Consider the following 14,540-nt stretch of genomic DNA (forward strand, 5'->3'; position numbering starts at 1 on the left):
CTGCTGAAGCTTGTGCTGCATTTACAGGGATTTGATTTGAGTGCCCTGCTGAGCTTTCAAAATCAAAATTTCACCTCGTTTTTCCCACTTAAAAGAAAGGAAAAATCTTCTCATCCTCCAATTTTTGAGTGAGGCAGCTTGGAATTGTAGTTCTTTGACAGCTGGAGGAATTTTGGAATTTTTTCCCCTCAGTGAAGACAAAATCCTGCAGTGACTCAGCTCCCAGGGCTTCAGCAGTGAAGAAAACATTGAAAGGAAATTTTTCTTGTCTTGAAAAAAAAAAATTTAAAAAGAGGAAGGCTTGGATTTCCAAAAGGAGGATTAAGATTCTTAATTTGTTTGGAGAACTGAGCTGTCAGCTCTTCCTCTTCCCTGTGGCTGCATGAGGCACAATGGGGTGGAAATACAAATAAAAACATAACAGTGGTGCTTAAATACATCTTCTGAATGCAAATTGACACCTGGCTAGTATATGGTCAGATATAAACCTCTAAAACCTGTAGATTTCTCTCTTTTTTGGTGTCTTTTTAGCTGCTTTTGGGAAATCAAAGAACTGAAAGTGTTTTGTTTCCTCTCCTGTTAAAATATTAATTTTTTTCCAGTTTTTTTCTCTCTCCTTAGTAATGAAAAGTTGGATATTTGTATTTAGGTGTTTTTTTCCTTGGGTTGGCTGTGAACTTTCGGGTCTGACACTTCTCCATTGATCTTGGAAGGGCTCCAGAGTGGCTGGAGGTTGTTGATAAGTGGGACTGAAACTTTCTGTGAGCCACAGGGCTGAGGGTGCCTCAGGCATGAAATGAGGAGGAGATAAAACTGCAAACTTCCTCCTTGCAGCTGGGGAAAAAACCAAAAATACTGCTTTTCAAATGAGTTCTGAAGGAGTAGCTCGGTTCAGAGCTGGTTGAACCCCTGAGGTTTATCCTGAGCAAGGCAAAAATGTGCAAATAATGTCAGAAATGGGAGAGTTTGGGGAGTTCCTGCCATGCTCAAAGCAGGGGGGACAGCTGGGGCAGTCCATCCTCAGTTACAGCTTGGCCCTGGCTGCCTTCAGCTGTGCCAAAAACTGGAGTGTCCCTTCCCTAGCTGGGAGGGAGAAAATACAAGACTGAGAGGGAAATTCTGTAGGAATCAGGTTGGAATTGCTGCATTTGTCAGAAATAGGTCAGGTCCTGAGCACCTGGTGGGACACAGGGGCTGTCCCTCACCTGCAGCTCTGCTCTGGGGTTGTTATCAACTCCATTCCTTCACTCTGCTCTCTGGGAAGAAATAGCTCAGAAAAATGCTGTGCTGCTAGCAGGGAAATAGGAATTGCTGCTGCAAACCAAGGAGTAAATAAAGATATTCCACCTGGTTATCCCATGGGAAGGACACGCAGAGGCAGTGCAGGAGCCCTGAGGCAGAATTGCAGAATTCCTCCTGTTTTCACAGAAAACTATCGAATGAAGAGCTACAAGAACAAAGCCCTGAACCCCGAGGAGATGCGCAGGAGGAGGGAGGAGGAGGGGATTCAGCTGAGGAAGCAGAAACGGGAGCAGCAGGTAACTCACCCCCCTCAGCAGGCTGGGTCGGCTCTAACTGCTGCAATCTTCAGTGTTCTGTCCTTTAAAATTTGTGTGCAATCATTTTTCTTGTTTTGACTGAGATCTTGCAGCAGGTAATTCACCTGGAGAGGCTGGGTCGGCTTTAACTGCTGCAATCTTCAACATTTTGTCCATTAAAGTTTGTTTATAGTCTTTATTTTTTCTGTTCTGACAGATCTTTGCAGGTAGCTCACCCCCCTCAGCAGGCTGGGTCAGCCCTAACTGCTGCAAACTTCAAGGATATTTAAAGTTTGTTTATAGTCTTTATTTTCTGTTTTGACTGAGATCTTGCAGGTAACTCACCTGGGTCAGCCTTAACACAGCAATTTTCCAGGATCTGTGCATTAAACTTTGTTTGGAGTAATTTTTCCTGTTCTATCTGAGATTTTGCTTTTTTTTGGGTCGGCTTTAACTGCTGCAATCTTCAACATTCTGTCCATTAAAATTCGTTTGTAGTCTTTATTTTTTCTGTTTTGACTGAGATCTTGCAGGTAACTCACCTGGGTCAGCCTTAACACAGCAATTTTCCAGGATCTGTGCATTAAACTTTGTTTGGAGTAATTTTTCCTGTTCTATCTGAGATTTTGCTTTTTTTTTCTCTTTTTTTTTTCTGGGCCCAGCTCACATGGAGAGCTTTCCAAGCATTTTGTTCTTGGGCTACTCGAGTTTTTTTTTTGTTTGGTTTGGTTTTTTTTTGGTTTTGTTTTTGGGGTTTTTTTCCCCACAGATCTTTGATTTTAAAGGTGGTGTTGGACGTTTTTTCTAGATATAATCAGTAAATGGGATTATTTCCTGGAGAAACAGGAAGAGCAAGTGAAAGTGTGGCCTTAGCCCTGGGTGCATTTCTTTTTTGGAAGCACGAGGTGATTCCCAAGTGATATGTGTGGAACTAAATATTTCCTTTATTAGCACCTTATCCAAGCTACTTTTTCGCCCAATTTTCCTGATTTTGGTCAAATTCTGCACTTGCCTTCCCTAGTGGCTCAGTGATTTAGATATTTTCATATCTGAGGGCAACAATTAACACTTAGTTTGTGTACCAGACCGGCCCTGGGAGTGCAGAGCTGCTATTAATGACCCCTTTTTATTCAGATTACTTCAGTCCAGGAGGGATCTTGGTTGAGGAACAAGAAAATCGAGTTGTGGAGCCTGTTCATGGTTATTTTCTAATAACAATCCCTGTGTTCTGCTCCTCACCAGCTCTTCAAAAGAAGGAATGTGGAGCTGATCAATGAGGATGCCTCCATGTTTGACACTCTCCTGGTGGATTCCTATGTCACGTCCACAACGTGTGGGGTAAGATGCAGATTTAATTAATTGAATTTAATGTCTTGGGGCCCTGCAGAGATTCCCAGAGAAGCTGTGGCTGCTCCATCCCTGAAATTATCCCAGCCTGGATGGGGTTGGAGCACCCTGGGGTAGTAGGAGGTGTCCCTGTCCTTGGACAGGAACTGAATTATTTTTAAGCTCATTCCAACCCAAACCATCCTGGGATTCTGTGCTTGCATGGAACTGCCAAAGTCCAGTGATTTTATTCCTTTACCTTCGAGAATGTTTAAGTTGGTGCAGGCAGCTGGAACAGCTATGAGCCCTTAGCTAAAATGCAAAGAGGAGATTTGTTCCTGAGGGGAAAAATTCATTCCTGAGGGGAAAATTCATTCCTGAGGGGAAAATTCATTCCTGAAGGATGCAGAGGGACACCAATAGAGCCATGAGCCTTGCAAAGCTGAGCCCATGCCAGGAAATCCTCATCCCACAGCTCACTCTGATTTATCAAGGGTTATTCCCAGCTGCAAAATCCTCCTCCAATGTCCTTTTATTCCATTTTATCCCATCTTTCCCTTTTATTCCATTCCCCCAGCATTGCAGATGTGAACTGGGGGATTTCTGCTGTGCTGGGGTGCCCAGGTTTGAATCTTTGGATTTCTGGCTAAGCCCAAATTGTAGGATTTGTGATGCCTGGAGTGATCCCAGTCTGAAATGAAACCATTTCTGTTTCCTCTGCCTCTTTTCAGGAGGGATTGATCACAGGAGAGATGGTGGAGATGCTTTTCTCAGATGACCCTGACCTCCAGCTAGCAACCACTCAAAAATTCAGGAAATTACTCTCCAAAGGTAAAAATAACTCATCCCTGCCCAAGATCCAACAGAGGGATTTGTGCACAAAACTTTGCATGTTGGGGGGAGAAAATATCCATAATTGAGAAATGTGATAATGTTTTGTATTACTGATCATTCCCAGTTGTGATTTGTACAGAAAATAATTCTGCCAAGCTGCCCTGATGAGTTCAGCCCAATTTGAGATAATTTAATTAACATTTCAGTCTTGTTAATCCCCTGCATGAGGCTTGTTCACTGCCTGACACTGCCTTGCTGTTTCAGAGCCAAATCCTCCAATAGATGAGGTGATAAACACTCAGGGAGTGGTGGAGAGGTTCGTGGAATTCCTGAAAAGAAGTGAAAATTGCACATTACAGGTAAAGGAGATTCTGTTATCAGTTCTTCAGGGTGTGGAGCTGTTTATCCTGTGAACCCACAGGTGCTGTGAGGGGAAAATGATATTTTGAACCCTAAAAATGCAGGGTATGTGATCTGTGAGAGAAGACAAAACTAGTCTGTAATGCTCAGGCAAAAAAAGAATTGTAAATTGCTCTGAATTAAATTATTGAAAAAAATTAATTCTGTCAAAAAAAATTAATTCTGTCAAAAATATAATTTAATTTTGGCAAAATCACCTAATTCAGCTGATTTTATTCCTTTGTTTTTCTGAATCAGGCTGACTTTGTTCCTTTATTTTGCTGGATTGGGCTGCTTTTATTTATTTTGCTGGATCAGGCTGTTTTTATTCCAGGCTGATTTTATTCCTTAATTTTTCTGAATGAGGCTGGTTTTATTCCTTTCTTTTTCTGAATCAGGCTGCTTTTATTAATTTATTTTTCTGAATCACACTGATTTTATTCCTTTATTTTCTGGATCAGGCTGATTATATTCCTTTCTTTTTCTGGATCAGGGTGGTTTTATTCCAGGCTGATTTTATTCCTTTATTTTTCTGAATCACACTGATTTCATTCCTTTATTTTTCTGAATCACACTGATTTTATTCCTTTATTTTCTGGATCAGGCTGGTTTTATTCCAGGCTGATTTTATTCCTTTATTTTTCTGAATCACACTGATTTCATTCCTTTATTTTGCTGAATCAGTCTGATTTTATTCCCTTTATCCCTTTTTGCAGTTTGAGGCTGCCTGGGCCCTGACAAACATCGCCTCGGGCACCTCCCAACAAACCAAAATAGTCATCGAGGCTGGGGCAGTTCCCATCTTCATAGAGCTCCTAAACTCTGACTTTGAGGATGTTCAGGAGCAGGTAAGGACCCCTCTCCACTTTGGGATTTTGGGGAGAACAACATATTCAAAATGCAATGTTTAAATGGAGTGATCCCAGCTGCCTGGAGTTGCAGGAAAATTGCTTTTTCAGCACACTGCCTGTGTCTCCCTGTCAGAAAATGAATGCTGAAGCTGTTGCTGTTTCTTTTCAGGCTGTCTGGGCGTTGGGGAACATTGCTGGAGACAGCTCTGTGTGCAGAGATTATGTCCTGAACTGTGCCATTCTCCCTCCCTTGTTAATGTGAGTAGCCATGAGCAGCTCTGGGAGTGTCCTTGTAGCAGGGAGCAGGGTTGGAGGTGGGCCACGGATTGCCTGGGGGTCAAACCTGCTTCAGAGGGGTGGGATTGTGTGGAGAATATTCCCTACAGAGTCCCTGGGAATCAAACCTTTGGTTCTGAGTGGGATTTTGTGGAGAATATTCCCTACAGAGTCCCTGGGAATCAAACCTCTGGTTCTGAGTGGGATTTTGTGGAGAATATTCCTGACAGAGTCCCTGGCAATGTGGGATCCTTGTGAATCAAATCTCTGCCTCAGAGGAGTGGTATTTTGTGGATAACATTCCTTACAGATTCCCTGGCAGTGCTGGGATTTCTGGGAATTAAACCTCTTCCTCAGAGGAGTAAGATTTTGTGGATAACATTCCTGACAGAGTCCCTGGGAATCAAACCTCTGGTTCTGAGTGGGATTTTGTGGAGAACATTCTTTCCAGGTTCCCTGATAGTGTGGGATCCTTGAGAATCAAGCCTGTGCCTCAGAGGAGTGGGATTCTGTGGCTAAAATTCCTTCATGCTGCTCTGGGGTGCTGCTGCTCCTCCTGGAGTCACAGGGTGTCCCTCAGCTCCTGCTCTCTGCTTGGGCTGTGGATTTTTGGGGTTGGAGCAGGATCAGGTCTCTCACACCACCTCCCTCAGCGTGGTGTTGATGTAGTTGTGTCAGGCCTGGGCTCTTGTTGCTCTGACAAGAATTAATTCCCTGACGAGAATTAATTCCCTGACAAGAATTAATTCCTTGACAAGAATTAATCTTCATCCCACCCTGGAAAAGTGAGGTTTTGTCCCAAATAGTTGATTTTGCTGCTCCTGGTGTCAGCCTGACTGCTCACCCCACAGGGCTCAGGCTGAGCAGTTTGTGTCACTTGGTTTGTGTTGGTGACTGGGAGTGTCCTCCTGGGCTGAACTGGAGCTAAATGGTTTAGTTTTAATTCTTTTGGTTCCCTCTGCTTCCACACCAAGGCCAATAATCCCTGCTAATTCTGTGTTCAGGCTCCTCACCACGTCCACCAGGCTGACAATGACACGAAACGCTGTCTGGGCCTTGTCAAACCTGTGCAGAGGGAAGAGTCCTCCTCCTGAATTTGATAAGGTGAGAAGAAATGCTCTGTTGGCAGCCAGGAGGTGGGGAAAGACCCAGTGAAGAGGTTTGGCTGGGTTATTTTGGGCTGTTGAACTCGAGGAAGGCACAGCATGAGGTTTTTCCTGCTGGGGTTTTTCCTGCGTGTTTCATTTTTCCCAACCTTTCTGCTGCACCCTTCAAATAAGGGACAGGGCCAGGCTTCCCTAGAAAGTTTCTCTAAACCATTTTCTTATGAACTCTGGAATTTTGAGACTTCAATTACAACCAGCTACTATTCTGAGACCTGGAAATGCTAAAAAGCAGAATCCTGTGAGCTGTGGTATCTTCCCTGTCCAGGGAATCTAACTAAAGGTCCTGCTGGCTTTTCAGGTATCTCATCCTCCTTTGGCAACACAAAAATGTTTTTAAAAAAATGCAAACGTGATTTAAGTGAAACCTCAAATATCAAAGCTGGTGGGGACAAAGTGTTGTTGATTGTCAGCCATGAAAGTTCTTGATTTTCAAATCTGTTCAGGCTGCATTAGGATGTCCTGGGGATCAATATCAATTGGACATTGCTGATATCAATCTATAAACAGGAAAAGAAAACAGGATAAAACAGTTCTCTCTGCATTGTTTGCAATACAGTCTATTCACTTTGCATACACTTCTGAAATCTGTCTAATTAATCACAGAAGAATTGAAAACTTAAATTATTCCTAGGGACTTTTCTTGTTTGGGTGTTTTGAACAAATGTTTATGAGCTTTTCTCACTGAATTCCTGAACTGAAGAGCTCAAGAAAGAAGATGCTCCTGTGGTGAGGGGTGAAATCTGAATTGAGTGTAAATATAAACCCACTTAAAAATGATTGAGATGAACTTTGAGAGTCAGAAATGGAGCAGAACTCTTTAATAGGAGCTCCCACTGTAACTCCTGAGTGTAAATTAAGTGTAGCAACTAAGCTGAGGTGGCTTTGGTGAGGGGTGAAATCTGAATTGAGTGTAAATATAAACCCACTTAAAAATAACTGAGGTGAACTTTGAGAGTCAGGAATGGAGCAGAAGGAGCTCCCAAAGCTCAGTGTAACTCCTGAGTGTAAATTAAGTGTAGCAACCAAGCTGAGGTGGCTTTGGAGCTGTGCAAGAAGGGATCTGTGGCCATGCAGGGCTTGCCCTGAGCAGTGAGCACGAGCAGGTATCTGATCCTCCTTTGGCAACACAAAAACGTTTTAAAAAAAGTGAAAACGTGATTTAAGTGAAACCTCACATATCAAAGCTGAGAAGCCTTTGGCAAGGGGTGAAATCTGAATTGAGTGTAAATATAAACCCACTTATAAATGATTGAGGTGAACTTGGTCTGAATATTGAGAGTCAGAAATGGAGCAGAGCTCCCAAAGCTCAGTGTAAATGAATATTGAGAGAGAGCTCCCAAAGCTCAGTGTAACTCCTCAGTGTAAATTAAGTGTAGCAACCAAGCTGAGGTGGCTTTGGTGAGGGATGAAATCTGAATTGAGTGTAAATATAAACCCACTTAGAAATAACTGAGATGAACTTTGAGAGTCAGAAATGGAGCAGAGGGATCTCCCAAAGCTCAATGTAACTTTTCAGTGTAAATTAAGTGTAGCAACCAAGCTGAGGTGGCTTTGGAGCTGTGGCAAGAAGGGATCTGTGGCCATGCAGGGCTTGCCCTGAGCAGTGAGCAGGAGCAGGGGGTGTTTTCCTGCAGCTGTGGAGCTCCTGGCCTGCTGACTAACCCTGGGTGGTGGCTGTTGTTGCAGGTGTCCCCCTGCCTGCCAGTGTTGTCCCGATTGTTGTTCAACAGTGACTCTGACCTGCTGGCAGACGCGTGCTGGGCTCTGTCCTACCTGTCCGATGGTCCCAACGAGAAGATCCAGGCTGTGGTGGACTCTGGGGTGTGCAGGAGGCTGGTGGAGCTCTTAATGTGAGTGACAATCCATCTAAATCCATCTAAATCCCACCAAACCTCCCCTGCACACGGGATCCAGGCACCCGAGCTGGCCCACGAGGGTCTGGAGCAGGTTCACAGCTGGAATTTGCTGGCTTGGCTTCCTGAGCTGAAGATTTTCTAGTTCTGCTCTACACTATGAAAAGATATCTGTGTTGGTCTCAATATCTGCCCCAAAAATGACAAATTCACTGATAAAACAAATATTATCCCTATAAATTTCTGAATTCAGCCAATTTTTGAGTGTGGGCCAACTGCACAGACAACTGGGAAGAACTTTCTCCTTTTCCAGATTTCTTTAAAGATTGCAGAGTGTTGTGTGCTCTCAAACTTTAAATGGAAGCCTGGTTATGAGGGAAATAAAAAACAATGGCTAGGAGAAATCAGCTTGGCTTTGTTTCTCCAAAATCTCTGTGAAAAAGGGGATGGAGTCAGGATGCAAAGGGTCAAACTGTGCTGCAGTTTTCAGTTTTATGCTCAGCTTACCCTGTGTTCAGTGTGGCATGGGGTGGAATCCTAAGGAAATCATGCAGATGGGATCATGGGGAGGGAGCATGGTGAATATCCCAGTGATCTGATGGAGCTGGGTTTGTCTCTGCACACTTTTCCTGCAGGCACAACGATTACAAAGTGGCCTCTCCAGCTCTGAGAGCCGTTGGCAACATCGTGACGGGGGATGACATCCAGACCCAGGTGAGAGGAGAGGAATTCCCTGCAGGGAATGCAGTGCCTGCCACTGGGATCTCACCTGTGCTTCCTTTTCCCCCCCAAAGGTCATTCTAAACTGCTCAGCCCTGCCTTGCCTCCTCCATCTATTGAGCAGTCCCAAGGAATCCATCAGGAAAGAGGCGTGCTGGACCATATCCAACATCACAGCAGGGAACAGAGCACAAATCCAGGTACAGTCTTCTCCAGCCTGCCTGCAATGATCCCAAATTCCAGGCTCAGCATTAAGGATTTGCAGCTTTTTCCTTTCCCTGACCCTTAGAGGTTGGATTGGTTAATTTCTCCTATTCTGGATCCATTTGCAAATTTACTGCTGCCAAATGAGCTCAAAAATGGGAATAAAAATTGGGAATGGCAGCAGCAGATGGACTGAAGCCCACAGGGTGGATCATTGGAATTAGAGGAGATACAGCTCCTATTTGTCCATCCTCAATCCTTTGGAAGAGCTGGAGTTCCTTGATGTTTAATTATCCTTTTCCTGACCTCCATAGGGAACCAGAAATTTGAGCATTGCTGCAATTCCAGGGTGCTGGTTATGGAATATCTGCTTTTAATAGGATTTGGCTGAGGAACAAACCCTTCAGCTTGGGAAGTTCTTCACATGGGGATATGGAAATGGAAGTTTGTTTTAGGAAGCCTTTTGGGAAGTGCAGTGATCCCACATTCCAAGCTCAGCATTAAGATTTTGCAGCTTTTTCCTTTCCCTGACCCTTAGAGGCTGGATTGGTTCACATCTCTTATTCTGCAGCCATTTGCAAATTTGCTGCTGCCAAATGAGCTAAAAAATGGGAATAAAAATTGGGAATAAAATTGGGAATGGCAGCAGCACATGGATTGAACCCCAGAGGCTGGATCACTGGAATTAGAGGAGATACAGCTCCTGTTTGTCCATCCTCAATCCCTTGGAAGAGCTTAAGAGCTCCTTGCAGTTTAATTATCCTTTTCCTGACCTACACAAGCAGAGCTTTGAGATTCCCCCAGTGCTGCTGCAATTCCAGGGTGCTGGTTATGGAATATCTGCTTTTAATAGGATTTGGCTGAGGAATAAACCCTTCAGCTTGGGAAGTTGTTGACATGGGGATATGGAAATGAAGGTTTCTTTCAGGAAGCCTTTTGGGAAGTGCTGCCAATGCCAAGGCCTCTCCTGCCCTCTCTTCCCAGGCAGTGATTGATGCCAACATTTTCCCGGTGCTGATCGAGATCCTGCAGAAAGCAGAATTCCGTACCAGGAAAGAGGCAGCCTGGGCCATCACCAACGCCACCTCAGGAGGGACCCCTGAGCAGATCAGGTATTCCTGAGCCTCTGCCTCACTTCCTGGGAGCTTTGCCTGCAGGGGAATTGCCAGGCAAAGGAGGAATTCGGAGGGAATCCGGAGAGTAACTGAGCCAGGCAGAGCTGGGTTGTAATTTGTGATTTCCTTCTGGATGAGGATAATTTAATCCTAAATTTTCTCCATCCTTCTTTGGGTAGTTGAGGCTAAATGTCCAAATTTAATGACAGATAAAATTCCAGTGTGGACTTAATTTGAGCAGCACCTGGATTTCACATGTGGCAGTAGAATAGTTGAGGAAGTTGAGGCTAAATGTCCAAATTTAATGACAGATAAAATTCCAGTGTGGATTTGACTTTTTGAGCAGCACCAGGATTCCAGAAGAGGTAGTGGAGGCTAAATGTCCAAATTTAATGACACATAAAATTCCAGTGTGGACTTAATTTGAGCAGCACCTGGATTTCAGAAGTGGCTCCTTTCCTTAAAAAAATATAAAATTCTGAAAATAGGGTTGCATGCAATGCAAATAAATGGATCAAAATGAACCTTGCAGAGCAGTAAATGTGTATTTTGAGGTAAATTTACTCATTTTAGTTGGACTCATCTCCTTTGCTTTCCCATGGAGCGAAGGTGATGCTCCTGGGCAGGCAGTGATGCTGGTGCTGCTCTCTCCCTGCAGGTACCTGGTGAATTTGGGCTGTATCAAACCCCTGTGTGACCTGCTGACTGTCATGGACTCCAAGATAGTTCTGGTGGCCCTGAATGGGCTGGAGAACATCCTGAGGCTGGGAGAGCAGGAAGCCAACCAGAGTGGGACTGGGATCAACCCCTACTGCAGCCTGATTGAGGAGGCCTATGGTAGGTGGGGCTTTGGGCACTGCTTGGGTGATTTTCTGCTCTGTCCAAGGGTTTATTGTATTCCAAAATAGCCAATATTTGTTCCAAAATCTTTTCAAACTCATCTGAAAATACTTGGAAGTAAAAACTCTGACCTGAAGGCCAAGCTGAAAATGGTGGCTTGCATCAGGTGGGAATATGAAGCAGAAATGGGCTGAGCTAAGTAAAAAGTGACAGTTCTGGGTCTAAAATTGCTCTGAATCTACCCAGTTTTACACTTTAAATCCAGAGAGACTTTGCTTTTCCCCGGAGTGACTTAATTTGGTGCTGATGGATTTTTTTTTTTTTTTGGTCCCTCGATGCTTTGAGGAGGAACAAGTTCCTATTTTGGTCTGAAGCTCCCTGAGAGCTGACAGTGCCTGCTTCGCCCTCTCATTACTCTGAGTGTCCTGATTCTCCCTGGAAGGACAATTCCTGGAATTCCTGAGGCTGCAGTGTGCCTGGCTGTGCTCACTGCACTGAACTGGGGCAGCTGCAGCCTCCTGGGACACCCCCTGTAGCTCCCAAATCCCTCATTTTAAATCCCACTGGAATTTGGGATCAGCCTGCAGCTGGGAGCACATCTGGATCAGCTAAACCTGAGATCCAGAGCTTTGGCACAGCTGGGTTTGGGTGCTCACAGGGGTCCCAGGATGAGGGAAGAGAGGAGAATCTTGACTCCGTGTTTCAGAAGGCTGATTTACTATTTCATTATAAATATAATATTATATATATATATATAAAATATACCTTAATAAATAATATATAAATCATATATTTATATAAAATATATTTATACAGTAATTAGGGTACAATAATGGTAGGTGGCAAGAGAGGACAGGCTGCAAATGGAGTTTTTTGATATCATTTCCATGACAGAAATGCTGATTTTTTTACATCAGGTTTACAAGAAAATGGTGGAACTTCTGGTGGTGGAGGGACAGATCAATTACATTTTATGCTATAAAATATTTTGTCAGGTTTGGGTTTTTTTTAATTGCAAACTGGGTAGGAACTATGTAGGGGAAAATGCTTAGGAATGGAAGGAGAATGTAGAATCCAGGCATAACCATAAGCTGTGTGTGGTGAGGATGTTTGATCCCCAGTCTAGGAGTGGAAAAAATCTGTTGGGTTTAATCTGATTTGTGATAAATGCTAATGGTTCTCAACATTGTGCAGTTGTTTCTGCTGAAGCAGTTTAGGTCTAAGTGTGCAAAATCCTGAGCCCAGTGTTTGTGAATTCAGCAGTTCATGTGAGTAATCCAAAATAAGCTTACTCAATGGAGATGTTGTTATGGATTTTTTTCCCCTGAAATTTGAGTTCCTATTAACCCTAATTATGTTCAAAGAGGGAAAAATAAATAAAAAATAAAAGCCTCATCCTACAGTTCCAATTTCTTTGAATCAAGAACTTCATGGTTTGGTCTTGATACAGCAACAGTTAATGTTATAGGTTCTTGCATTCACCTTGAGCAATTATATGTCCAAAGGTTTGGATAAGATAGAATTCCTGCAGAGCCACGAGAACCAGGAGATCTACCAGAAAGCCTTTGATCTGATCGAGCACTACTTTGGGGTGGAGGAGGACGCAGCCGTGGCTCCGCAGGTGGACGAGAACCAGCAGCAATACATCTTCCAGCAAGCTGAGGCTCCCATGGAAGGGTTCCAGCTATAATCCTGGGGGAAAAAAACTCCACAAAACCCCCCCAAAAAACCCACCACAAACTCTCTGGAAGGTTTAGGAGAGCAGAGCTGGTCCTGGCTGGGAAGGTTGGACACCCACTGCACCTGTTTGGGAAAACTCTGCAGAGCTCCTGGAGAGAAGGGGAATTTCTGCTCCTGGTTCCTTTGGGTGCTGCTCACCTTGGCTTTGGAGGCAGGAAAGACACTGAGGTGACAAGTGGCACCTCTTGGTGGCTTCTTCTTTGTGGTGGTGTCTCCCCAGTGCAGTTTTTACCTCGTTGGGTGAGGACACAGAGAGGAGGGAGCTGTTCTGGCCACAGTAATTCTGCAAAACCTGGCTTGATCTATTTAAATTTTCTTTTTTTTTTTTTTTTTCTTTTTTTTTTTTGCACATGTTACTCTTTATTAAAGACTCTTTAATATGCCAAGAGCAAAAATTTAGCCCTGGCCTTCCTCCTTCAGGTGGACAGTCCTGGTGAAGCCAGGACCAGTTCCCTGATGAAAAATACTGAAAATGGACAGAAAAAATGAGAAGTTCTCTCACTGCTGGGAAGTTTATTTTTTTTTTAGAGCCCAAAGATGGGAACTGGGGTGGATTATTTTTTTTGGAGCAGGAAGCACAGCTGCTGTTGCACAGGTTTGGTTTGCATTGTACTGACTGATCTGAGAGCTCTGAAATGCTGAAACCCACCTTCATGTTTACTTGAAATACTTTATTTGCCATGAGAAACATGGGCTGAATTCTGGGTTTTTTCCTGCCTTGGGGTGGTTTGGGGTGGAGGAAGATTTGGCTCCACCTGCCAGCGCTGATGGGAGCTCCAGCAGCACCAGGTTTTCAGGTTTACCTCCTGCTCACAGTCAGATAAATGCACATTTTCCTTCCAAAAACAACAAATCTAATGTATTTTTTATATTATAGCTAAGGAGATACTTGTCTAATTGGGCCACAGAGAAAACTCTATATGAAGCAATTCCTGTGATTGCTGGGAATGAGCACTGTGAGGCAGGCACACCTGGAAACCCCCGGGGCTCGGGGCTGCCCCGCTGCTCCTCCCGCGCTGCTCCCGGAGCTCCCCGAGCCCCCGCGGCGATTTTTGGGCCACTTTGCCACGATTTCGGTCAAAGCAGAGGAGCAAAGCCCCGGTTCTGGGGTGTCCCTTGTTGTGGAACGAATAAACTGCACCTGTGCAGGTGTCCGGCTGTGCTGTGCTGAGGGAACCGGGGGTGATCGGTGACCTTGGGAGGGGCTCCCGGTGCCCGGTAACGGCGGCGGCGCGCGGGGCCTGCTGGGAGTTGTGGTTTCCGGGGTGGGCGTGCGCAGGGCATGCTGGGAGTTGTAGGCCACGCTTTTCCCTCTTCCTCCACCCCCTTCTCTTCGTCTTGCTCCTTTTCCTCCTCATCTCCTTTTTCTTCCAGAGGAGCAGGGCGGGAATTGTCCCCAGAGCAGCCATGCGCCAGGCATGCCGGGAGTTGTAGGCCACAGTTCCCCTTCTTTCTCATCCTCTTCTTCCCCAACCGCAGAGCATGGCGGTAGTTGTAGGATACAGTTTCCTTCCCCCTTCCCTTCCTCCTCCTCTTCCTTCCTCATCTTCTTCTCATTTCAGCCCTGCGGAGCAGGCCGGGAGCTGTGGTTCTTATGGCGACCCTCGCGCTGAGCATGCCGGGAGCTGTAGTTCCTTTGGCCGCTCTCTCGCGGAGCATGCCGGGAGCTGTAGTTCCT

General features: G+C 44.8%; 1 protein-coding gene across 1 annotated transcript; it reads left to right on the plus strand.

Annotated features, from left to right (window-relative positions):
• The first annotated feature begins 1,433 nt into the window (after positions 1 to 1,433).
• On the plus strand, positions 1,434 to 12,826 carry KPNA6 (karyopherin subunit alpha 6). Its single transcript, XM_005427122.2, has 13 exons — positions 1,434 to 1,538; positions 2,781 to 2,876; positions 3,596 to 3,695; positions 3,963 to 4,057; positions 4,814 to 4,945; positions 5,118 to 5,206; positions 6,229 to 6,328; positions 8,077 to 8,240; positions 8,879 to 8,957; positions 9,038 to 9,163; positions 10,152 to 10,279; positions 10,941 to 11,119; positions 12,628 to 12,826. The coding sequence occupies exons 1-13, from the start codon at positions 1,440 to 1,442 to the stop codon at positions 12,810 to 12,812; spliced, it is 1,572 nt and encodes a 523-aa protein (XP_005427179.1). The 5' UTR covers positions 1,434 to 1,439; the 3' UTR covers positions 12,813 to 12,826.
• Positions 12,827 to 14,540: the final 1,714 nt, after the last annotated feature.

Source organism: Geospiza fortis, unplaced genomic scaffold, assembly GCF_000277835.1.
Source record: "Geospiza fortis unplaced genomic scaffold, GeoFor_1.0 scaffold432, whole genome shotgun sequence".
NCBI classification, from domain to species: Eukaryota; Metazoa; Chordata; class Aves; order Passeriformes; family Thraupidae; genus Geospiza; species Geospiza fortis.

Bases quoted from the DNA above. Each gene is read 5' to 3' on its own strand.
- KPNA6 (XM_005427122.2), top strand. From the start codon at position 1,440: ATGAAGAGCTACAAGAACAAAGCCCTGAACCCCGAGGAGATGCGCAGG. The intron at 4,946-5,117 runs GTAAGGACCCCT...GTTTCTTTTCAG, and splicing joins TTGAGGATGTTCAGGAGCAG to GCTGTCTGGGCGTTGGGGAA. The intron at 11,120-12,627 runs GTAGGTGGGGCT...ATATGTCCAAAG, and splicing joins CCTGATTGAGGAGGCCTATG to GTTTGGATAAGATAGAATTC.